At 36.0% G+C, this 27,741-nt stretch overlaps 1 protein-coding gene across 1 annotated transcript; it reads left to right on the plus strand.

The window, feature by feature from the left end:
- The first annotated feature begins 1,775 nt into the window (after positions 1-1,775).
- On the plus strand, positions 1,776-27,741 carry LOC129271781 (cytosolic carboxypeptidase 6-like). Its single transcript, XM_064106467.1, has 5 exons — positions 1,776-1,868; positions 10,241-10,363; positions 13,846-13,970; positions 16,559-16,653; positions 23,653-27,741. The coding sequence occupies exons 1-5, from the start codon at positions 1,844-1,846 to the stop codon at positions 23,951-23,953; spliced, it is 669 nt and encodes a 222-aa protein (XP_063962537.1). The 5' UTR covers positions 1,776-1,843; the 3' UTR covers positions 23,954-27,741.

A 27,741-nucleotide genomic window follows, 5' to 3' on the forward strand; every position in this document is an offset into this window, starting at 1 on the left:
TGAACCTTATGTAACCTTATGTATGTAACTTTTTCTTTCCCATCCTCATAATCTCCTTCTCTAGTTCTTCTTCTTTTATCCCCTCTCCCTCTCTCTTATACTTCTTCGTGATTTTACACATACAGTGCGTCCCACAAAAAACGAAACCGAGATTTAGCGATGATTTATCATAAGTAAATCATAAATAAAATAAACAAACGACCTACCAACGTAAAGCTTAGAATCTCCTCTTTCATCTGATACTACTTAGATTATTCCTCATTCACGCATGAGTGAGCAAAAACAATTCGAAGAAAGGATGCCAAAAACTCATTTGGCGGGGGGTATCTGAATTTCAAAAAGAAAGTCACATGGCTAAAAAGTTCAATATCTGCTCTTTTATTTGATACCTTAATCACAGAAAATGGTTAAGAAGTAAAAAAGTTATGATCCCTCGAAACAATGCTTGTATTTTCATAATTTCATTAAATAAACGTGTTTTCACCGGTTTCCCACAGAAGCTATCGCACGGTAACAAAAGACTTAATGCATGGCTGATCGTCAACACAACGGAGTGTCGAGTGAGTCTGGACGATAGCCTGTAAAATCTCTTCCTTTCATGAAATTATTGAAAATCAAGCCTTGTTTCAAATAACCAGAACTTTCTTATTTCTTGACCATTTTCTTTAATTAAGGTATCAAATAAAAGAGCAGATATTGAACTTTTTAGGCATGTGATTTTCTTTTTGAAATTCGCCAAATGACTTTTTGGTATCCCCTCTTCAAATTGTTTTTGCTCACTCATGCGTGAATGAGGAATAATCTAAGTAGTATCAGATGAAAGAGGAGTTTCTAAGCTTTACGTTGGTAGGTCATTTGTCTATTTTATTTGTGATTAAGTTATGATAAATCATCGATAAATCTCGGTTTCGTTTTTTGTGGGACGCACTGTATATAGGGCTACCAAAGATATATCAAAGCCGGGATCAAAGCTTGATGCTGGGGCTTGACCCTTGACCTTAAATTGAATAATCAAAACATATCATTAAAAAAAAAATCGCAGGTGGTTGTTGGAGCAAAAATACTTGGCGAAAATGATTAGAGTCATGCAGGTGATCAGCTATATAAGAGAGAGATTGAAATGGTAAGCGATAACAAAGGAGACGTTACCATGATGCCGCGCCGGTGATAGCGAAAACAAGGGGGGGGGGGGGCGCCATGCCGCCTCCGATGGAAATTCCCCCTCTTGATTTGCTCCTGGATTAAAAACTGAAAAAGAAGATACATGTAAATATGATTTCATGATGAATGATGTTAATGTTGATGAATGATGAGGGACGCACTGAAAATGGGGGCGATGAGGATGGTGCATGTGATACCGTAATGTTTTATGATATCATCATGAAACGTAACTCAGGGGCCGCGGAACGGTTTTCAAAGTGGGGGGCTGAGCCAAAAGTGGGGAGGGGGGCTAACCATGCAAAAAATCACAATCATATGGTCATTTTTACGTTTTTGTAGACGGTTTTGGAAAAAAAGTGAAGCCCCCCCCCCCCCCCCCCGCTTCTGCGGCCCCTGACTCGTTGGCGAGAGAAGATGAAATGCACCTTGCCTGGTGTAGAATTCTAGATAATAAACCTCCACAGATATATACGATTTGATTATGAATCATAGAGATATATACTAGTAATACATCTCTATGCTATGAATACATCTCTCCCGATCTCGATGGATTGCTCGCCCAGCGCAGCAGAGAGGCGCCACGGCCGATATGATGCGATATGCACGGAGCATCTTTTGCCAAGCAACGAAGTTGAAAGCGCATGCGCATCATCAATTATTTGTGATTCGGACGGAAGGAAAAATGGCAGACAAGCGAGTTGATTCTGGTAAGTGTGGTTAATTAAATATCCTAAATTCAAACATGTATGACAACTCTATGGAATGAGAGACCTTGAAAATCAGTCTGCATTACCTGAGGCTTCAAGCTTGCTAATTACGCTTGTTGACCCGTAAAAAAAGAGAGCGTAATTTACGTGTAGTCCCGGGTGCTCTAATCTGTGTCAGTGTGTGTTGTATGAAGGGAGGCCCCATGTCTGCGCATCTAATTATTTAACTTACGATTTAACATGTATATTTTGTTGTTTCACAAAATTTTCAGTTGATAATGTTCCTTATATTCCTCTTATATTTACAAAAATTTGAAAGAAATATATTATTTTCTGACTTGGAAAAAACCTTGGCCAGTATTTTTCGATTGATTGGCAGTGAGTCCATACTTCGCGGACGGTCATTATCTAAAAAACTAGCCAATATCCTTAAAATCTGAAAACATTGACGTGAACAGCATCCTAAAATTACCCTTTGACGTAAGTTTCTTTAGGATGAGTTCAGTATTCATAAAAATATTGACAAAAGATCGGATAATTTGTCACCATTAGCGCCCGTTCCGAAGAAATCTGACATTGTCCACTCACACAACATGCGAGGTTAGTATACTAACCTCGCACAACGCATGTGATTTCATAGTGCATTTTGACGTTTTCATTCATCACACGAATGTGAGGGACTATGAAACGCCAAATCTTTCAATATTTTTCCACTATGTTAATCTTGATCGTATGATTTAGTTATTTTAAAAATGAATTAGAAATTATTGATAAAGGTGTTTTTATCGCTTACCTCCAAATCTCAACCAGGATACTTCGCTCGGTCTTCTTCTTCTTCTTATTTTGGTTTGAGTGGCGATTAGTCATATTTGACTATTGTCGCCATTGACTCTATTAATAAAAAATCTCACTTCTCACATAATGATATTATTACCAATATGATGTATACATATATGAAATATTATTCTTGTGTATCCTTCTAATATGAAAAAGGATAATTATGGTATGTACAAAAGTTTGTCGTAACTCTTGTCAAAATGGCATATAAACAAATCTTCACCAAAAACAAACCGCTATCTTCAGCTCAGTTCCAACTAGTTGCGCTTGCCCTGCCCTTTCAAAGATGCAATCATACCGGTCAGCACGGTACATTGTGCCAATTTTTCGGACATAAATGCCTAGGTCACCCATGCATAGACGAGGGGGCGCTAGTGTACCTGTGCTTACAGATGGGTTAAACATTAAAATAATTTGTTTCTTTTTTTTAAAACAACAACAACAACAAGGCGAAAACACTTGTGGGCTTTGTTAGTTATATGTGCAGAACATATCATTTTGTATATTATATCATACATTATATATATATTTTTTTCTTTTCACATTAGACTTGTATAAGCATATCCTTTCATATTTCTTATAGACAATACAATATAAGAATAGTAGGTCATCACTCCTTACTAAAACGTTTCGTTCTTGAAACGAAATGTAAAAATGCTTTCTGTATCCCTGGGTCATCTTTTTTTAAATACTCCATTATTTGTCCTGGCTGTGATTCATTCAATTCTACAAGGAGCATTGATCTTTCATCCTTCATACTGCGGTGGAAATTACGCAAACAAAAATCGAAATGCGAATTTTTCCTATCGAACATTCTCGATTCAAGTCGTCGGCGCATAATAGGAAATTGTACCAAAAATCAACAGGTTGCATCTCATGTATATACTTAAAGAGGGTCCTATTTGGTCAAAGTCGTGAGAATTGAAATATTGTATAATTCGAACAATAAAAGAGAAATAGTGAGTGACATTATTGACTCTCTCATTTAGATATCAATGAACTGTGCATGTAACTGTTTTGTGATAAATAAGCGAAACTTTAATATGTCATAACTTTCTTATTTTACATCCGATTTTGATTTTTTCTGGGGTGCACTTGACCTTTAAGAGATTTTCCAATGAAAATACTACATGGAACTTGGAAATACAAATCATAATTTGGTTTAACAAAATGTTTTCTGTTAAAGTATAAAACAGAAGAGGAACATTTCCTTCACGTATTTTTATATCCAAAATATGTTGCCTTAGTATGGAATAATCACAATGATATAAAATGAAAATGGGTAAAGTACTTTCCTAATGATCATTGAGATTTCGCCTATGGAATCGTTGTTTATTAATTTTCAAAGCTTTAAATAGATGAAAATATACATATATATATATATATATATATATGAACAAAATGATAATGTCCCGATTGTTTCGCATTACGTGTGTTAGATTGTGGGCGTTTGTGTGTGTGTGTGTAGGAAGCAAGATTTTCGTGTTAATGTTTGCACAAAAAAGGAGAGGGAAAGGGAAAGGAAAAGGGGAGGGGGAAAGGTAGAGGAGAGAGAGGGAAAAGGAGACCATAAAATAGAAAGAAAACAAAGGAAAGGAAGAGGGGAAAGAAGAGGGAAAGGGAGGGGAAAAGAAAAATGGAAAGAGCGAGAAAACAGTAGGGGAGGGAGAAAGGAAAGAAAAGAAGGGAAAGAAAAAGCGAGAAAGGGAATGGAGGGGGCGGGAAAGGGAGAGAGAGAGAGAATGATGAAGGGGATAGGAAAATGTCAAGTTTGAAGATCTGAATATTAACACTAAAACAAAATTAGACTTCCATGTTTTATTTATAAAAATACCATCTTTTTCATGATTATAAAGGTTCAACGTCCCTGTTCTAGGTCTAACTTCAACATAAATCTACTGGCGCTTTGCGCTTGAATTCTGGATGTCATTCCTTTTTTAAAAGTATAGGTAATCTGTCGGACTTTTCAAATCCCAAATTTAAATCTTAAGCGCAAATGCCCTCGCATTATTTTTCATTTAGATACAGTCCTGTCATCAATATCAAAAATTATAAGTGCGAGCTTCGCGCTGGCATCATTTTTGTAAGTGACAGTTATGATGTTGTTCATATTTTAAAAATGCTTAGAATGTCCATTTGTTGAGGTTTAAATGTCCAAAAGTTCAGCGCTCGCATAATTTGTAAGGTAAATAGGCCTACCCTTTTAATTGTTATACAAAGGTGCTTATACAACGTCCAGAATGCAGTTCGGAATATTGAAAATAATTTCTGCCCGTGCGACAAGCATTTATCATTTTGAATCATGAGATTCACCTTTAAAATATGATGAAAAAGTATCGTTAAGACTGAATTAAGAAAAAAAGAAGCTCACGTTTCACGCTCGCATTTTGATCCGTTAGCTTATGATAATAATGGTGCATGACTTCGTTAATATATTTTATCGGACATGTCCACCTTTTGGTGCTTCAAGAAAAATAAACACAACACACAAATAATAATAAAAAATGAACAAGAATAGAATAGATAGTTACCTATCCCACTCATGAATTCTTATTTAACAGTCCCCAAAACGTCTTTTTTTCGTGTTAGCTTATTTCATATACATATATATATAGGTCTCCTCATCATGGTTATAAAAAGTGCTCAGAATGTTTTATTTTCAAGTCCTTGTATCAGAATTTTCAGCTCGGGCAGCTCTATCGCATTTTGATTACTATCCTGTTGATTTATTTATTTGAACAAAATATTTAAAATGTCCAGCTTTTAGAACAGATATCAAAAAAAGGTATTCACCTTTGATCATAGATGAGGAAGAAGAAAAAGAGCAAAAAAATAGGAAACAAACTTCAAAAATTAATGTGACACAATTTTTCTTCATTTCAAGGCGACTCTTTACATTTCATCATTGCTGATGGCGTTACAATAGAAAATACCGCTTGACAGCAAAAAAAAAAAAAAAAAAAACAGAAAGAGGAAAATAATGCTAAGCGTCTAAAATGCAGCTAGCAGTACAAGCTGCAGAACTGTAAACAAACGTCTTGTGAATAATATCGCGCGCCCTCTTTAGGCAAAAGTTGATATCTACGATGATCCGGCGGCATCTACGTGAAGATCACGAGAAAATGCTTTTTTTTTTCTTAAAAAAACAGCAAAGAGAAGTCAACAAACGATCCATATGGTTCGGTAAGTGTCATAGCACAATTAGAAACTTTAGGTAAACTGTAATGGCATAGTTATTTTAGTAAAAAGGGTGTGAAAGATTCGCGTGCACCATGTGCATATGAATCCTTCGCACCCGAGATGCATTGAACCCATGAGTGGACATTGTCAACAAGCATCAAGATATCATCAGTTTGCAAGCAGATATCATGAAAAATGTGTGTTCAATGTGGTATTGGCTGATTCTATAGCATTTTGTCCTCAATCTGATATAAATATCTCACCTTTTTAGCTAGAGTTTTTGTTTCAATCTCCACAAAAACTTTGGTCCGCGAAGTTAGGTCACACTTTTTCAGAACGTATTTCCAGCACAGCGCGCATTCGTCGATCGGAATAGAATTTTGAGATCGCGATACCGGCGAAGCCCCTTGACCTACTTCTAATTTTCGTCAATGATTTTATAGTTTACGATCTTGCCGTCAATGTGGTAACTATTTCTTGAATTGGTTTTGCATAAATTGTGAATATTTTGTGAACAAATTAAAGCCTGATATATATTTTTGAAAAGTCTGCGAAGTTTGGACACCCCATCAAACATGTCGTTGAACAAAATAATGGTCCCCCATGTCTGCGCACCCATTCACTTTCTACACGATTTGGGGATTTTGATGAGAGGAAGTATATTGAGGTTGTCACATGAAATGCCAGAAATTCACTATTTTCCACCATTTTTAGTCAGATTTTTTAAACTAACATCTTTCTATGTACTTCATGTGCACCCATGGGTGCATTACTGCCGTCGTGTACAGAAAAATTGAAGGCACGATGCATGCAAAATTGCAACAAACTCCCGCAAATTTCACAAGAGGATTTACAGAATCAAGTCCTCCTACGAAACTTACCGAACAATGTGAAGTCAATTCCCCCTAATATGATGAATAGCCTATCCCTCAAATAGCGTCATTTAAGCGTTGATTTTTCTTCTCGTTGACCAAATACGGAGCAAGCTTGCAATTTCCCAAATTTTTGGTCTAATGAGCTAAAGAGGGTGTGCGATTTATCTTCATATCAAAGACACTACAAGGGAAAGACTAGGCACAAAAACTATTTTACACGTAAATCGATGCAAAGCGTTACGCGAAGTCGGCAAAATGTCCAATCTTTTTACTCTAAAGACTTTGGTGGAACAAGTATTGACAAACGTTGTTGTTGTTGTTATCTTGGGTTTTAAGGCGCGTATCATTCAGATATGAATCACCCAAGGGTTCATTACAGAAAAATCAAGCCATAGAAGTCGTGTGTTGTGGACACCAGAAGTGAGATCCCAGCACGCGCGACCCACTACTTAGAAATCCACTGCCAAACGCGGTTCACGGTGCGAGGTTAGTACATACTAATACTAACCTCGCAATACGTGTGAGTGGATATGAATATTTACGCCTATGATTAATTTGTCATTTTTGTGGTTATAAAATTCTCAGCATGCGCGTGATTGCTAATAAAAAGCAAGCACTGCCTAGGCCCCCCCAATACCCAACCAAGACAGTGTGATGCCTGTCAACAGACCTCTCCTTCCGAGGTTTGAAAAGAGATGTGTGTGTGTGTGTGTGTGTGTATTTGAGTTTTGTCAGACGTGTATCAATCAGATATGATTATTTACGTCTGGGACCGACCTTTAACGTCACCATCCGAAAGACGTGACCAGGGCTCGAACCTCGAACCTCTGCATCAATTTGTAACTTCCCCACAGCTTGGATTACGGTAGCACTGGAAAACGGTAGCACTGTGGGCTTTGTTCAAGGTATGTAGAATTTTCATTTTTTTTGTTTGATTTGTCATCGCTTTGAATGTTTTCCAAAAAGTATTGTCGTCAGCAAAAATAATATAAAAGGTACGTGTTTTAAGTTATTGCATTTATTGATGTCTATATTTTATCAAACAATCATGGGAATTGTGCTTACAATGAATCAAGAATCTAGTTAAGAAAATACCGACAAGCTGAATTAAGGTTGTGAATTGTATTAGCGCCACCAACGACCTTCCATTTATTTCCGTGGAAGAGACATGCGAAGCAACTTTCCAGGCCGAGGTAAGCGATTTGCTCTTTTTATATGCTTTTATACATAAAAAATATTTGTAAAATTGAAAATGGAACGCTTTTCATCAGAAAAAGCCATGGTGAGTAGCAGAATGAGTTTCGGCTAACATTATTCGCGTTATGAAGCGATGTTAACAGACAACTCTAAAATCCGTAGCGTGAACATGTTCGTAGTGCGAGGTTAGAATAGCATGCTAACCTCGCAATACGTGTGAGTGCTGCATGTGTAATGTTTGTGGTCGTCGCGTATCTTCTTTTACTAGAGTCGCGCAGATACGTGTGTGCGCTGAAGGGGCTTTGCACAGACTTACGGGACCTTACCATATTTAATTGTTCTCACTTGATCTTGAGAGAAAACTTTTATTTTTTTTCAGAGTCTAGGTCTACATCGCATTTTCGTATGTTACTCGTGTTCCTGATGAATTGGCTGCATTGGTTTAATGAATAAAAAGAATTAAAAAGAAAATGAAGGGGTTTTGGTTTGTGGAGTGTTTCCTGCAAATTAAACGAATTTGGCTTTTTGCATCAGATCCGATTTGATGCTCCAAATGAAATTTTATTAAGCACAAGCTGCACTGGCCAGTGGACGTGGGTTGTGGAATGTACACTGCTTCACTTTCTTCAGATGGTGTGAAACTAAATGAAGTCTGAATTAGATCTCGACTAGCCAGGAGGCTTCTAGAGAGTAAAAATCATTTACTTACGTATGCTTACTCTCTACGAAGCCAGGGATTCCATCCCATTCATCTGCGTGTACCACCAAAAAACCTGGGGCGGTATTCTGAGGTCATTTTATCTTTAAAATATTTTATTTTATCTCTTAAAATGAAATTGGTATTCTGAGATGACATTTTATCTTTCAGATAAAATTTTAAATTTTATCTTGCGTAGAAATTTTATCTTGCGTATCTTCAGATAATACGCAACAGGGGAGTGCCTGCGTAGACATACCCTTCGCGTATCTGGCCATTGCAACGCGGATGATGTGCTTGCGCTCATGTTACTTTGACGAAAAATAAAATAAACTTAAAAGAGGGTAGGGGCTATTTTATCTCCGCGACGTTGATTTCATCATTATTTCTTGGTGAATTAACTACAAATGTTGACATGAAAATGAAGAAAAATTATATATTTATTGAGAATAATACCTTAACGTTATTCCTGTACAATCAGGAAGTATTTCATGAGACTTTTCTTGACTAATATTGTCTTTGAAATGATGCTTGAAAAGAGGAAATATAGACTTCGAAAAAAGATGAGAGTATTGTCATTTTTTTTTAAAGAAATCTCTGTAAAGACGCGCAAGCGTATATTGCAAGCGTATTTGAAGTAAATAGATTGACGCAATCTCACTCCTTTGCCACACCTCCTGGCGGAATGGATTTTCATTGGTTGAGTGATATGAGAGAGCTATAAAAGCGCATTTCTAATTGGATATTGATTAAAAAATAGGTGTGTCTTACAGAGATAAAATGAAGATAAAATTGTTCTCAGAATACCAATTCGGAGAGATTTTAAGGGTATTTTATCTCACTGATTTTAACGGAGATAAAATATTTTATTTTATCTGAGATAAAATGGATCTCAGAATACCACCCCTGAAACTTTCGCCCCCAAGATTTCTACTTTCATTCTAAAAGATCTAGCCCTAAATCATGTAAATGGGATACAACTTCATTTCCGACATTTCTACGCTATTGATTTAATTTTTAAAGAAGAATTCATCAAAAAAATGAGAAAAATATGAAAAGACGGGGAGACTTGCCCGATGTTTTCCCCGCCATCTTGTTTCTCATTGTTCTTCCCCAACGTTACGGACGCACGCATCTATATAACCTATGTAATACAGGGGCGGATCCAGGATTTTCCAAAAGAGGGAACTCATTTTTCTGAGGAAAAATTTGACAAGCCAAAAAAAGATAAAAAGGGGTTTTTAACCAAAATTAATGATATCTCTTCCCCGAAAAAAATTTGACAAGCAAAAAAAAAAAAGGTCTTCACTTTGAAAGGGGGGGGGGGGGTCACACTTCTGTTTTAATGGCATTTTCACATTACAAATTTTAATTTTGCTTCTCAAAAGGATCCGCCAGTGATGTAATATAACGCATCACAGCATTGGCCAGATAGGACACACACGACTGCATAGTCATCAATGAGATTACTTTTAGTTATCGTGAACATCAGTATTTAAGCATTTCTCTAAGTCATGCTTAACTCTTTTTGAAACAGCCCCCAGTTATTCTCAAATTGAATGATGTTTTCTTGATATTTCTACCAGGTTCTGATAGCGATGGCGATGAAGCGGTCGTTGGTAATCTCAATAAGTTTGCTGTACTCCCTCTGGGATACAGTGGGAGACCCAAACCTGGTCATCTTCTCTTTGATGCATGCTTTGAATGTGGTAAGTGGTTCTCCTTTTCTGAAAACTCTTCTCATGAGATCTAGGGGGTAATCATTCATATAAAGTAATTAATCATTGTTGCCTAGAATTCTTTTACAAGACATCCATCCACACTTTGCCACTCTCCACCCAGGTGCTAAATGGGTACTCAATATGATGTGAAAGTCATTGTGGCTTGACCAGTATTGTGTGTGCCTCGGCTCAATGGCGACGGGCTGGAATACTCTCCAGGGAGTGGAGATGTGCATACATTTTGTATGGGATATCCAGGAATGATTGATTGAATCTGATGAATGTGTAATAATAAATATAATAATAATAATAATAATAATATAGGGTATTTATATTGCGCACATATCCACCTTGTTAGGTGCTCAAGGCGCTCCTATATTACCCGGCTAAGCTAGGCGTTCATAGCGCACACAGCTTTTTAAGGAATTACTTCCTACCGGTACCCATTTACCTCACCTGGGTTGAGTGCAGCACATTGTGGATCAGTTTCTTGCCGAAGGAAATTATGCCATGGCTGGGATTCGAACCCACGACCCTCTGTCCGAAAACTAATCCACTGGGCAACAACGCTCCTTATATATATATATATAAGCACTTAGTTGTATATCTTCTAAATAACCAGATTATTATTATAAAAGAAATGCAATTTGGGGAAAATATTGAAACCATTATTGTTAAATATTGTCATTCGTAATGGACTTTCTTGATTTCTTCTATAAAGAATATCCACTGCAAATTATTGGTCTTTGGATGCCCTCCATTTGAAATATGACCAAAATAAGAAAAAATAAAATCAAATGAAAAATAATGATAATAAAATGAAAAAAATATAAAAACCTGGCTAAAGCATTTGTGTGTGTTTCATGAATATTTGAACCATGCATTGCAGGGACCAGCATAGGAAACGCATGAGAGTGATGGGCAACTTCGCCCTCACTACAGCCCATATTGCCCCTAAAATTCCCCCCAAAATGCATCGTTTTGGGCGACCATTCTTTCTACAGTCGCCCCAAGATCTGCGAGAAGATAGTCAAGAAATCGATACTACAGTGCGTCCCAGAAAAAACGAAACCGAGATTTAGCGATGATTTATCATAACTTAATCACAAATAAAATAGACAAATGACCTACCAATGTAAAGCTTAGAATCTCTTATTTCATCTGATATTAATTAGATTATTTGTCCTTCACGCATGAGTGAGCAAAAACAATTTGAAGAGGGGATACCAAAAAGTCATTTGGCGGGTTGTATCTAACTTTCAAAAGGAAAACCACATTTTTAAAAAGTTCAATATCTGCTTTTTAATTTGATACCTCAATTACAGAAAATGGTCAAGAAATAACAAAGTTCTGGTTATTTAAAATAAGGCTTGAATTACAATAATTTCATAAAATGAAGGGGTTTTACAGGCTAGCGTTCAAACTCACTCAACACTCTGTTGTGTTTACGATCAGCCATGCATTAAGTCTTTTGTTAACCATGCGATAGCTTCTGTGGGAAACCGGTGAAAACAGTTTATTTAATGAAATTATGGAAATTCAAGCCTTATTTCAAATAACCAGAACTTTGTTATTTCATGACCATTTTCTGTAATTGAGGTATCAAATTAAAGAGCAGATATTGAACTTTTAAGACATGTGATTTTTTTTTTGAAATTATATACCCCCCGCCAAATGAGTTTTTGGTATCCTTCCTTCAAATTGTTTTTGCTCACTCATGCGTGAATGAGGAATAATCTAAATAATATCAGATGAAAGAGGAGATTCTAAGCTTTACATTGGTAGGTCATTTGTCTATTCTATTTTTGATTAAGTTATGATAAATCATCGCTAAATCTCGGTTTCGTTTTTTCTGGGACGCACTGTATAACTAGATGGCAAATAATGATATTTGCTTTTGATGCATAATTGCTTGTTACCCCTAAAAAGTAGCACTTAAAATAAAAAAATACCCCCAATTTTTAGCATTTGCCCCAATGTGGGGGAAAGTAGCCCCTAAAAATAAAAATGATTTCCTACCCTGTAAGAGACTGATGAAAAATGATGTTAATTTCTAAATACTTTGGTGATTCTTAAATTGTGCAGCATGCACTAATTATTAGGTAGGAGGAAAACAAACTTTGAAGTTAAATGTTAAAATGTTTAAAAAGTATTAATAATAACATGTCGCTAATGGATTAATGAATTTTTTACTGAGTGCTTGAAGGGTGAGATTTTGTGCTGTTTATGAAATGTTTCCTACTTCATTACGGTACAAGGGAGATAATAAAATGTAGGTCCATAGAGTATTATAGCATTGGGTCTTTGAGGGTAAAATTTTGTTTTGTATGTGAAATGTTTCCAACCTAATTATGGTACAAGGGATATAATACTAGTATAATGTAAGTCTTTAAGAAACAGGTCTTTTGATATTAGAGCTCAGCTAATACTTAACACCTTTTCATTGTCAGGTGAGGGATATAAAGACCAGGAAATCTATGAGGTCCTTAACTTGTTAGGATTAAATTGATTGCTTTGTTATAGAACATTGGATGATAGTGGAGTAGTTGGCTCTACAGAGTACAAGACTCATTGAAAAGGAATGGGGTTTATACATCAATTTACAGGCTTAACTATCTATTGACATTGGGATTGTACTGATGAATTTGTAGACATACAATCAGTATGTATTTAGTAGAATGCATTAAAAAATTTCCTGCATTATTTGTGTACATGTCACTCAGTGGATAGTTCCAGTTTTAAATTTTATTGGGCCTCAGACATTTGTTTCCTCTAAGCCAACAACCGTTATGATTTATAGTTTTAATTCATTCAAGACTTTAAATGACACAGCCTTTAAATCCCAGACTAAATTTTGAAGGTAATTTTGGTGTAATATGGTTCTCAATATTTTATTAGAAAAGTAAAATTACATTTAAATGTATTTCATGCAAATCAGCAAGAAGTAGGCAAAAATGAATTGTATAAACAATTTATTTTACATTAAAGTCCCATGTAATTTTGAGGGAGACATTCTCATACGGTATATACCTTATGAAGCAAGTGCCACTGTCTCTTCCATTGATTTAATATTTGTTAGAAGATGAAATGAAATATGAATTCAAAGTATATGTACCATATTTGGAAGAAAACAATCACAATTCAACCTTCAATTATAGAAGCTTTCTTACATAAGTTTACGTGTTGTGATTTTTTTATGTAGTGCATGAAGTGACTCTTGCAAGATAAATGATAACATTACTGGGAGGGGACCTTGAACATGATGGTCATATTTTCTTGAAGATCAGATTCTAGAATGAAATAATGTCGAAAAGGATTTAAATTTTTTGTTTGTTAAATACATGAAAAATACTGTGATATGTCGGGTTGTCTTGGGTTGGGCTGTTTGGTGGTCAGGCTGTCCGTACTGTGTTTACATATAATTATTGTTATTTATCATAAATTTGTGCTATGGTATTGTTGTATTGCAGGTAACCTTGGACGTGTTGATTATATCACAGAGCATGAATATGATCTGTTTGTTAGACCCGATACCTGTAATCCCAGGTTTAGAGTTTGGTTTAACTTCACGGTAGAGAACACAAAAGCAGATCAGGTCAGTCAGAATCATTGCTTTATTCTAACATTTTCTAACATATTCTGAATCCAGATTAATCTTTACTCTGGTCTAAAGTTGTGGTGTAAAACTATGGAAAGCTACTTGTGACACAAACCTCTGACAGAACTGGTTCAATTTACTGCCTCATATTTCACTCCTATATTGAGATTGATAAATCATTCTTGTATTCACTATTAAAGCATGGGGAAAGAGCAGAGTAAACAAGAAATATAAGATGTAAACAAGAAATATAGGTAGTAAACAAAATTTTGACATTTTTAGCTTCCTGAAATTGTAGCACTAAGTTATCCTAGATCATGACCTAAGTTAAACTGGACTTCAGAATACGGGCCTTGAGTTTTTGTCTCACCTGCATAGCAGAGCGAGACTATAGGCACCGCTTTTTTTCGACAGTGACGGCGGCGGCGTCAACATAAAATCTTAATCTAAGGTTAAGTTTTTGAAATGACATCATAACTTAGAAAGTATATGGACCTAGTACATGAAACTTGGACATAAGAGTAATGAAGTATTACTGAACATCTTGCCTTGGTTTTAGGTCACATGACCAAGGTCAAAGGTCATTTAGGGTCAATGAACTTAGACCATGTTAGGGGAATCAGTATCGAAATCTTAACCCAAGGTTAAGTTTTTGAAATGTCATCATAACTAAGGAAGTATATGGATATTGTCCATGAAACTTACACATATGGGTAATGAAAGTATTACTGAACATCCTGCCTGAGTTTCAGGTCACATGACCAAGGTCAAAGGTCATTTAGGGTCAATGAAATTTGGGCATGTAAGGGGTATTTGTTGAATTTCCATCGTAACTTTAATTTTTTATGGAGCTAGTTCATAAAAATTGGAGTAATCAAGTATCACTGAACATCCTGTGCGAGTTTCAGGTCACATGACCAAGGTCAAAAGTCATTTAGGGTCAATGAACTTTGGCCATGTTGGGGTATTTGTTGAATTGGCAACATAACTTAGAAAGTTTATGGATCTTGTTCATGAAACATAGACATAAGGGTAATCAAGTATAAATGATTGTTTTGCATACATCTAATAGATATCATGATCATGGTCAAATGTAATTTGGGGTCAATGGACATAGTATTTTATTATCATATGAATGTTTTCTTTTGTGAATAATTATTCAATAGCTGTTTTCAAAGTCAGTACTGCTGCTATATCGAATCGCGTAATGCACGCGAGACTGCCAGAGGCGTTTCACTTGTTAATGGATGTTATTTATGAATTGAATTGATTAGTTAAAGCTAGTTGAAGAGTTAAATCTATACATCTTGACTGTCTTTGTTGTGAGTTGCAATGTTTTATGTCTTTTGTAGACAAAAAAAAAAGGACACAACGAAATGTCTACTGGACTACTTTTAAAGTTCTGTAAAGACTCATCTTCTACTACCTGAATTAATTTCCTATAATCTTGTAAAAAAAATTGGTAAAACTGCATTCACTATTCACTGTCTGCCATTTCCATATCAATAAATATTGTGATTTTACAGGATATGTACATTCTGTACAATTTCAGCTCTGTTGTTTTAATTGGAGACATTTTTTTTTTCTGTGTATCACTTGTAATCAGGCACTTAGAAACCACAAAAAGTGGCAGTAATGATATCTTAGTAAGATTGATCTTGGAAGAAGAGGTTCTCCACTTTAATTATTTATAAATTTATTACTTGAATGATCCCAACTCACTTTAAAAGGAATATTGACTACAATGGAATGTTGGTTTTGGAAAAAAATGATTGAAATTTTTACTTGTTTCCAATGCAAGTTGATTTCCGTTTACAAGCACACAAGAATGTTTTATGTCTGTAAAAATCATCTTGCCTAGAGAATTAATGAATTGATAAATGAGAGAATAAATGAAATAATGAATGAATGAGGAAATCAGTGAATGATGAATGGTTGGATGAATAGATGGATGGATGAATGAATGGATGAATGGTTGAATGGATGGATGAATAGATGGATGAATTGATGGATGAATTGATGGATGAATTGATGGATGAATGGATGGATGGATGAATAGATGGATGGATGGATGAATGGATGGATGGATAGATGGATGGATGGATGGGTGAATGGATAGATGGATGGATGGATTGATGGATGGATGGATGGATGATTAGATGGATGGATTTATGGATGGATGGATGGATGGGTGGATGAATAGAGGGATGGATGAATGAATGAATGGATGGATGGATGGTTGGTTTGATGGGTTGATGGGTGGATGGATGGGTGGATGGATGGATGGCTGGCTGGCTGGATGGATAAATGGATGGATGGATGGATGGGTGGATGGATGGATGAACGGATAGATGGATGGATGGATTGATGGATGGATAGATGGATGGATTGATGGATGGATGAATGGATGGATGATGGATGGATGGACGGATGGATAAATTAATGAATTTATGATTATGAATTAATGAATGAATCAATGAATGGATTAATGAATGAATATGATTAAATGAATGAATAAATAAGTTATTCATATTGTTATCTACATTAAAGTACTATGATTCGAAACCTCATGTTTTATTTTTCAGCGTGTGATATTCAACATAGTAAACTTCAGCAAGACCAAGAGTTTGTACAGAGAAGGAATGGCACCAATGGTCAAATCTTCAAGTAGAACAAGATGGTAAGGTCAAATGTCATATAATGCACCTTACAAAGTGTGTCCGTTATGCAAGAATATATTTTTATTGCTTTTATGCCCCCCCAAAAACAAACATACAAACAAACAGTACACACATACACAACATAATTAATGAGAGCCATTTCTCAATTTTGGAAAGCCATTTTTGTAATTTACAAAAGAGGAGGAAATATCATTTGTATCAGTTTGATATATTTTTTTACCGTTCATGTTGGACTAGTAAATCTGGCTATTTCTGAAAAGTTAGTGGCTCGACAGCATTTTTTACTGGTCTGGGACCGTCGGACCAGTGCCGCGCGTTGATTTTGGTTTCCAGCAGTGAGAGGTACTGTACATAGACTGTCTCTCACTGTCTAACTTTGCAATTCAAATCTGGGGCCCGTCTTACGAAGAATTGCGATTGATTCGATCGATCGCAACTATGGAAAGCCAGCAAAGTCAATAAACAAAATGCATGTTTGCTAAAACAAATTTCTAGATATGAATGTATATCCATAAAGTCATTGATTTCTTGACAGTTTGGTGTGTTCTCCTTTGCTTACAAAGGACACTTTGCAAATTTCCTGTAGAAAAAATTATGACACTGATGGATTTCCATAGAGTTACAGTTGATTGGATCAATCGTAACTCTTCGTAAGACGGGGCCCTGAACTAAAAACCTATCCTTTTCTATCTTTAATTTTTTTCATCTGTGTGAATAATTTGTGACATATTGTGGGAGCTGGCACCTTGAAATATTTCTGAATTTTTTGTAAACTGACATCAGATCAAGGAAAGACTAACTTAATTAAGATTTCACCAATACCATTATCACCAACACCAAACTTGAAATCGCCCATTTTGAATTCAAATTACCTGAGAAATGATAGTCTATCCCTGTCACCTTCATCATTTATTTTTGTATATATACAGTGCATCCCACAAAAAAGGAAACCCGTTTTCAGAGATAGACTTCACAATCATTAAATATGCTTTTACTATACATTTCATACTCATGGCAAGAGTGGAAGCTCATCTCTAATTTGAAAACAACATCTTAGCGAATCGTTCACGCATGGCAGATTTCAAATAATTAATACAGGGGCATTTCAGAAACCATTTGCGCAGAAACTCATGTGTGGATCTGAATTCTTTCTCATTTCAAGGATCAGTGAGAGAATCTTAACAAAGAAGACAAAAGAAATGCTAATAAGGCTATCGTCGAATAAGCACGTTCATCATATCACGAACCAATCTTGTCCAAGTTTTCTGCGCAACCAGGTTTTGACATTAAAGTTTCAAACTTGTTTTGCTTATTAATGCGTGAAGTGTTCATCATAAATTAGGTATCAAAATAAAGATGAATAATTGAATTATATGATTATGTAAATTAGATATAATTCATTTGCCTTTGAAGAAAAAAGACATGGAAATCCCGGTTTCCTTTTTTCTGGGACGCACTGTATAACAATCTGAATACAATCCATTGCCATCTATATGTAAGACCATGGACATGGACGCCCAAACGATGTACTCTAATATCCCTCTTACAGGCTTTGAATATTGTTTGTGCCCTTTTAAAAAAATTTCCCATATGTGAAATGAGCCTGATGAAAAAGTGGCCTTACCCTATAAACTATTGAAACTCAAGGCCTAATACATTTTTTAACTTAAAGAAGAAGTCTACCCCAACAAAAAGCTGATTTGAATAAAAAGAGAAAAATCCAACAAGCATAACACTGAAAATTTCATCAAAATCGGATGTAAAATAACAAAGTTATGACATTTTAAAGTTTCGCTTAATTTCACAAAACAGTTATATGCACATCCTGGCTGGTATGCAAATGAGGAGACTATGACATCATCCACTCACTATTTCTTTTGTATTTTATTATATGAAATAAGAAATATTCTAATTTTCTCCTCATTGTCAAGTGATACAATGATTAATTCCCCCTGAACATGTGCAATTAGCATTGTTTAATACAATTCAGTCAAGTTTGTCCTTATTGTCAAATCTATATAAAAAATGAAATATTGTATAATCCAAACAATAAACAAAAGAAATTGTGAGTGATGGACATCATTGACTGACTCACCTAGTTGTGCATATTACTGTTTTGTGAAAAATAAGAGAAACTTTAGAATGTCATAACTTTCTTATTTTACATCCGATTTTGATGAAATTTTCAGCACTACATGTATGCTAATTTGATTTTTCTCTATTTATTCAAGTCGGCATTTTCCTGGGGTGGACTTGACCTTTAAGAAAATGTTGAACTTTTGCTCACAACACACAAAGAAAGCTCAAAGATATACCTCAAAATTTTGGCTACTATAACTGCAGCCTTCCTCAGCGATGTGACCGGATTTGACCCGAGTGATATTTTTCAAAATCTTAAAGTTTTCCTTGTGTGTTGTGAGCAAAAGCTCTAAATTTTCTTATCTTCAGCCAACACAGATGAACTTTCATGATCATGTTTGAATTCATGTATGTTTTTCCTTGTCTATGCCCCGTGTTGTTTGTTTCATCTCGGCCTTGTATTTGTTAAACCTTAGATGAACTGTGGTAAGGTCAAAGAAAGGTTTTTATCATCGTGTTGATTTGAAGGAGACTGTTTTTTTTTTTTTATGCAATCTAAAAAGCCCTAACTCTCTACAGATTAAGAGAACAACAATATTCAATTGTAGTAATAATTAGAATGGTTGGTGCTCGAAATGAAGTCCAATTAGGAGATTTGGTACTTGAAAGTTGACTGAATACTTGTAATTGAAATGGAATGAGTGGATGCGAGAGACAAGATGGCTGCCCCATCTCTCGTATGAAGATCAAGGGGGCTTCATATTGTCATCTATTGAGATGAGCATGATGGAAGGTATGAATTCAAGTCTGGGAATAACAGGAAATCAACTTTTCACTTAAACTCACTTTCAGTTTTAAACCATAAACACATTTTCAAAAGGATGTAATAAAAGTATGTTTCTAACTGTGTGGTCTGTGAACAAAAGTGTTCATTATTGAAAAGTATCCATGGTAAAAATATGTAAAGAAATAAATGATCAAGCAAAGCTGTATTTATGATATTGACTCACCAAATTGCATGCTTTACGCTGGAGTGGAAAGTGTGTTTATTATAATGTGTTTTACCAGTAACAGGCCTCAGAAAATAATTTCCCTGGTATCATATCGCAATTTGCTCCACATTTTTGTATGGCAGCTACACAAAAAAATTTTTATGTGTAGCATTTGTTTTTTACATAGGACTGTACAGAACACAATGGCCCATATTCTGATAGCAGGTTTAATTGAACCCTAAGTGTATTTTAATCATGTTGTATTCTAATAGCCACACTTAGACCAGGATTAATTCAAACCTTGCTATCGGAATACAAACTTTTAACCTAGGGTTAAAATGACAAGTTAGACTGTGGTTATTACCTCACTTAGACAAGGGTAAAGTTAAATCAAGCTATCAGAATACGGGCCAGTAAGTTGAAAGCTTATCTAACAACCGGGGTCGGCTGCACAGAAACATTGTTTAATCGCACTAACAATGCGCTATTAAACAGAGGCCCTGTTACAACTGGTAATGTCGCACCGATGCCTAATGTCACATAGTTTGACATCACAATCTGAAAGATGTGACTGGGCTTCATTCATCCATCCATCCATCTATCCATCTATCCATCCATCTATCCATCCATCCAACCATCCATCTATCAATCCATTGATCCATCCATCCATCCATCCGTCCGTCCGTCCATCCATCCATCCATCTAACTTTCATCCATCCATTCTTTCTTTCATTAATTGATTGATTGATTGATTGATTCATTGATTGATTGATTGATTCATCCATCCATCCATCCATCCATCCATCCATCCATCCATCCATCCATCCATCCATCCATCCATCCATCCATCCATCCATCCATCCATCCATCCATCCATCCATCCATCCATCCATCCATCCATCCATCCATCCATCCATCCATCCATCCATCCATCCATCCATCCATCCATCCATCCATCCATCCATCCATCCATCCATCCATCCATCCATCCATCCATCCATCCATCCATCCATCCATCCATCCATCCATCCATCCATCCATCCATCCATCCATCCATCCTTCCATCCATCCATCCATCCATTATTTCAGTATTTAATTTATCCACCCATCCAACGATCCATCCATTCCTTTATTCATTACACTATTCAAATCTACTATTTCCTTTTGTAAGAATTCCCCTCCCCTCTCTCTCTCTCTCTACATTTAGTTAACTCAGTTCCATAGCTTGACCGTAGGCATTTGAAGGTGTTTATAATTAACCTCATGTTGCCTCTCCATATTTCATCCCTCCCTAAGACAATTATACATCTTTTATTTCTATTCCTCTATAACCAGTCTCATCTTGGGCTTCCAAGCACCCCTCATATCCAACCCTTGTCACATATGGTAGGGTAGCTCCTCCTGTCCTCTCACTCCAACACTGCAAGTTTGTTTTCACATCTACCAAAGATGTATGGTGTGCCCCAAGTCTGCGGAGTGCTCCTTGCCTCTGCAGATATGCATGTGTGCATGATCCTGAGCAAGGATGGCACACAACAACCACAAACTTGACATACAGGTGTGTGCATTTTACCGACAGATGTTCATTTAAAAATCTGAGCCATAATGAAGAAAAATGTTTCATTTCAGGTATTTCAGGCCTCGAAATGCAGTCTCTTATCAATCCCAAAACCATGTGTAAAGTGAATGGGTGCGCAGACATGGGACACTTTTGCTTTCTCCAATATGTTCAGGGTCCTATCTCAGTAAAACTTGTATTAGAGAGAGGTTTGCTATTAAGAGAACTATAATGGTAAAACGGGACTCGGCACCCAATCAAAAGTATTTCATCTGATCAAAAATATAACATGCTCATTTCTCTGACTTAAATATGGAATTTAATATCAGCTCTGGGAATTAGACTGGACTTCAGGGGCCCATCTTACAACAATCTTTGATAAATTTAAATCAAACTCATATTGTCATTGATCTACATTTCCTGTCACTTAAAGACACAATCTTAGATCAATCGCAATTTCAGTTTGATTTGAATTAATCACATGTGTTTTATGGATGGGGCCCAGTTCGAATGTTTTGTTATTAAAAACAAGGTGATTTTTCACATAATTTGAGATACATGGCCTACTTGATTATTGACTATTTTCAGTATAGCAATGTTGTTCATACAGAAACTTGCAGTGTTGGAGTGTGGGTTTTCTCCGATGGTGGTGGCTGAGAAATGAAGTGGTTTGATAGAGGGCTGGAGGCAAATCATTCAATGCCATTATCAATCAATGGCCTCTCTAACAGACAAAGGCCTTTCATTGAGCTCCGGCTCCCTCTTTCCTCACCAAGATTTCACATTTATTAGGAATTAATGAATTTTTTGTTATTGGAGGCCAGAAATACACGGCAGGGTGGGACATGCCCGATGAGAAGGCTCCATTAGTAAGTAACAATCTAAGTATGATTGGCGTTGGCTTATTAGCTCTGATTGATCGCAGGGCCTGTCGCGATTGCACTCATCTCAGCATTTTTGATGAAATTATCGTTAATAACTCTCAAAATATTTCAATTGATTTCTTGTTTGTTTACTTGCTCTAGCAGGATGTTTCTTGAGAGAGAGCAAGCCGGTTTAATAGCACTAGATTTCAAGCCCCTTATTTCTGTACTTTGAATTTTCGTAGAACTAATTATTGCACATAGTCTTGATATTTCTTCCATTGCAATGAAATCTCTGTGTACGTGGTTGTATGCTTGAAAATGTACTTGATAAAGTTTACTTCTAAGCATGTGAACTTGATATTTGCTTCCATTGCAATGAAATTTAGATCTTTGTGTACACAATTGTATGCTTCAAATCTATACTTGATAAAGTTGTGAAATAGTTGTGAAAGGCAAACATTTCTTGGTGGCCACCTGTCTTTAGTGGCCACCAAAATTGTTTCCTATTTGAAAAAAAAAATTAACAGTGCTCACTATTCCCTGCTTATAATAAAACAGGATTTGACGGGAGTTACGGATGCAAAGTTACCATGATACAAAAAAAAAAATGCGAAGAGCCTTGATCTTTTCACAAAATTTGAATGAACAGCTTTGGAAGTATTTTAGCCTCTCTTCTTTGTAAATGTCACCAATGCAATTTTTTAAATCAAATCTTATTATTGTCCATTTTACTATACCATGCATATGAACCGGTATATTAAGCCCCCATCACACTTATTCCGAATCAAGCAGAATTGGCCTGAATGAAAGGACTATTGTTTGACCACAAGTTGGTCATTTAAATCTACTTCGAACACCGTTCGAAAATACCCCTCGAATGTTTTGAACATGACCAAATCCTTCGGGACGGCCAAAAGAAATGTCCAAAATATTTCGAATGCACTCAGAATATTTAGAATGCGCCTAGAATGTCCAAGAATGTAGCACGAATTATCGATCTGACTCCATTGCGGTTCATTTTGACTAGTGTATGATGATTCACCTGGTCAATTTACTGAATTTCAACTCCAGTTTGGTGAATTCATAAGTTCCTCCCAAAAATTTATAGATTTTTTGAATATTTTTATCTTTCCAGCTTCTGCTTGATTCCTGCTGATTCCGAATAAGTGTGATGGGGGCTTTAAGGAAATTCCTAAATTGGGACAGACAAAGAAAAGCCTTTTTTTTGGGGGGGGGAAGGGGTGGGGGCTACCACCAAAGAAAAAGGACAATACAAGAACTAAACACCTGGGGCCCGTAACCCAAAATTTAGCAATGATCGTAGAACATTTTTCTACGATGATTCCATTGACTGCACTGTACAATAAATTGTGAAAATCAAGCGTACAATCAATCGCTAACCTTTGTGTTACGGGACCCTGATGGGTGCTCATGACTGGATGTACATCTATTTTCATTATAATTAAAGTTCTAGTTATATTTATGTTTGTATCCATTTTACAGGCAGAGGATACCGTCCAAGAATGTCTACTATTACCGATGCCCAGACCACAGGAAGAACTATGTCATGTCCTTTGCTTTCTGCTTTGACAAGGAGAGCGATCTCTATCAGTTCTCCTACTGCTACCCGTACTCCTACACCAGATTACAGACCTACCTCTCGGCCATTGAGAAGAGGAGGTTGGACTTCGTCAAGAGAGAGCTACTCTGCCTCAGTGTGGTAAGAACACATCCTTCTTTTCCTTCATGCGGTGTAAATGCAATTTTAAATAAGGTTTGGAATCATTTAACGTGTTTTGAATGATTTGGAACATAAAAAATACAAAACAAGAATGTTTTGTAGAATAAATAAAATGTTGAGATGAGAAGGTTGTCTTGTCAAGAGAGAAGTACTTTGCCTTGAATTCATTTAACAAGACATTTTAAAATACCCAAAACAAAACCAAAAATAATACACTGTTTTGTGAAATAAAAGATGTTGAGAAAGGAAGGTTGGACTTTGTCAAGAGAGAGCAACTCTGCCTCAGTGTGGTAAGAACACATCCTTCTTTTCCTTCATATGGTGCAATTGCAATTTTAAATCATGTTTTGAATCATTTAAAGTGTTTTAAATGATTTTAAATATTAAAAAATACAAAACAAGAATGTTTTGTTGAATAAAAGAAATGTTGAGGTTGGTCTTGTCAAGAGAGAAGTACTTAGCCTCAGTGTGGAAAGAACATTTCTCTGTTCCTTCATGTGATATCAATGGTATTTAAAACACATTTTTAATCAATATAATATGTTTTAACAAAAACATTGTCTTGAAGAATAAAGAAATTTTGAGAAGAGAAAGTTTGACTTTGTCAAGAGAGAACTACTTTGGCTTTGTGTGGCCACAAAAGTCTTCCTTTTCTTTGCCTGGGGTAAATAGTATTTCATCTAGTTTGTTTATGACATGGACCTTATTACAAATGGACATTGATCAATACTACAAATTGATCAATTCCCCGACAGTGTTGCTTCGATCGGAACCAAATTTTTGAAGTGAACGCGATGACCCAATGCTACATGTTTGAGAATAAATCACATAGAAAATCTTTGGCTGTGGAAAATGTTTGCCAGTAATTTCTATAATCGAAAAACATTGCACTTAATTGAAAATGACACTTGCAAACAATTGGCACAGCTTCCGAACCTAAGCACACATTTTCTAGCTTGGCAGCTTTACATTGCGACTGTTAACTATGCCATTCCTTTTATGTTTGTGTCCTTAACAAATCGTGTATGTGCCCCGTGAAAACTGCCCTTTAGAGATGTCAAATATTATTACCTGGACTGTGTTGAAAAAGAAAAGTACACACTGAGTACTGACCTATTCTAGAGATGAGGATTCAAATTCAAATAAATATTGACAAGCGTGCTTTGAAAATCTTAATCCTGGTTTATCAGGGCAATCCAGGAATCGCATAAAGCATCTTGTAGGATTAACACGTCATACAGAAGGTCTTTTCAGATCAAAACTAGAGTCTAGAGAATGGTGAATAGAATAAAAGCATATCTAATTTAGGGTGAGGTGTATATGTATACTTGTAGGATATATTTCTTGTTAAAAAAATGCAGTGTACCCGTTAAGTCCTTACCCCAGGCATGTGGAAAGCAAGAAGACTACGGAGCCGTTAATAGCACCCGGTCCTCGAGCCATAAACAAATGGATGCTACACGCTCCATTGAAACAAAAAGATTTAATTGAGAATGATGAATTAGATTGGAAGGGTAGCGAAGCAGGGAATTACACACTATTCCTGATTTGCTTAGCTTCATCTTCGATGAAGGGTAACTGACAAATGAGGCCGTAGGCTCTTTCGATCTCTCGCCAGATATATGGGCAAACTTTCTGCATGATGGAAGAGTGGCGGATGAAAGCTTGAATCTTCTTGTTTGAAAATAAGATGGAAGTTAGGAGCAACAGGACATTGACATCCTGCAGTGTTTGCGAAGTAGTTCAAGGGTTAAATAAATGTAACATGGGACGTATTGGAGATTGGAGTAGAGTTTTTGTTTAGTGTCGCATTGGTTTCACAATGAATTAATTCAAGCAGGGTGTGGTGAGATTGCTGTGCTGACCCTCCTCGGGGAAAGTGGTCTGAATATGGAGCCTAAAGTCCCCGCCAACAGTAAGGTGTATTTGTGCTAGTCTTGTGTGAAGACCCACTTGTTGAGAAAAGTTTAAATTAGGGTCAGTGTTTGTGCAGTTGCTGTTGATTTTTGAGTTGGCTCTAATGGCTGCTGAAACAAGTACCGAAACTAATACTGATCACAAACTATAAAATATGTCATAGTTTAGTTTCCTACATGTAGGTCAATCCCAACAACTTTGGGAGATTTTGAATACAGTGTTGTGGCTGGTGTATATCTACACCAACACCAGTCTTACTCTGTACTTGAAATCACACAGCACTGAATGAGCAGATCTGTGACGGCAAACTACACCAAGAGTGTTAAAAGATCTCTACCCGCATGAATCCTGGCTCTTTACAAATGCTAGTGTACTAGGGCTGTTATCGTTAAGAAAATTCTCTGTCGATATATCGCTAAAAATATCTTACCAATGTTGATAACTATCGTCAAAAGAACATAATCAATATGCATTTTGTATGCATAATAGCGATGTCACATACTCGCGTTGGTCAAAATTTGTATCTGCGACAGTACCAAGAATGCTTTAACTCCGCGTTCATCGGATGTAAACGATTACATAACATCTTTTAGCAAACATATTTAGCATAAATATATCCTCGCCTTTCATGTTATTAGCATTATTTTAGGTTTGGATGAAGTTTTATCGATAATTTACAGGCTTTTTGGACATTGTTCTGAGCAGTCAACGTCTTTCACCTATCCGCCATTTTGATATCATGCTGTACATCTTCGAACGTAGAGGGCAGCAACACACGGTTGTGTGCTGCCTTCTAGGTTGGTACTTCGCTAAAATTGAGCTTGCGCTTGTGAATGTTTTCGATATACGATCGAATAGAGTCGAGTGCAGTCACAATGTTCAGATTGTCATGATTATAGTGAAGTGAGATCGTGTTTTGTTGCTCGTAAATATTTGTATTTTGTTGAGATTTTGGCGAAATTTCTGATTCTTTTCTGTGCATTTTCAGGAAAAATACGTTTTCCGTGATTTTCCATTTGAAATGCCACTTTCAAAGGCCGTTTCCGTGAATTCCGTGAAATTGCGGAAATTCACTCTTATGTCCCTACATAATAGCGGGTATTATCGACAACAAGAGAAAGGTTGTCGATATCGCTAAGTGGCAAAAGACAAGCGATTATCGACAAGACTAGCGATAAAGAGGTTATCTATAACAGCCCTATATTGTACACTGTATGAACCTTTCTTTAATATACCTAGATGTATGTACAGTACATGGACAACAGATGGTCAAAGAAAAACACAAAACATTAAGGAAAGCCAATGAAAGGCAATCCCTAATGAAACATCTTAACTATTTTATGTTATTGTTTCTGTGTAAAATATTGAATGTTCTAATTCCGGGATCAAATTTGCACTGTCAACAAACTAATTGGTCTTCTTAGTACGATGAGAAAGGTCCCATTTCATAGATACTTTTTTCAACAACAGTACAATGTCTATAACAGGTTTACTATCAGCCAATCATATTGAATGAATTCAGTAGTTTAAATTTGTTTTTGAAAATTTATTATGATGAGTTTGTGAAACAGGCCCCTGGACCATGTTTTATTCTTTTTTCGTCACTAATTTTTCTCAATTACATTTAAGGAATACTATTAATGATTAGTTTTTCCTCATTATTATTCAGTCTTGAAAAAAAAATCAAGCTTTTGTGTCTATTTGATAAGGCGCTGATCATGAGTGGTAGCTTCAGTTCCGGCATATATACACATGGGAAGTAACTTCTTATGAGAATGGTTAATAAATTAATTCAGTTTTTTACTAACACTTGTATAGACTTGGAGAAAAAAAATATGAAAGGAAAATGAAGTAGCCTTTTTATCAAAATAGGTATGGCATGTACAATGTATGATGTAAAGTAATGACAATTAAGCAATATCCTGTTGGAGGAT

This window comes from Lytechinus pictus, chromosome 11, assembly GCF_037042905.1.
Source record: "Lytechinus pictus isolate F3 Inbred chromosome 11, Lp3.0, whole genome shotgun sequence".
Taxonomy (NCBI): Eukaryota; Metazoa; Echinodermata; class Echinoidea; order Temnopleuroida; family Toxopneustidae; genus Lytechinus; species Lytechinus pictus.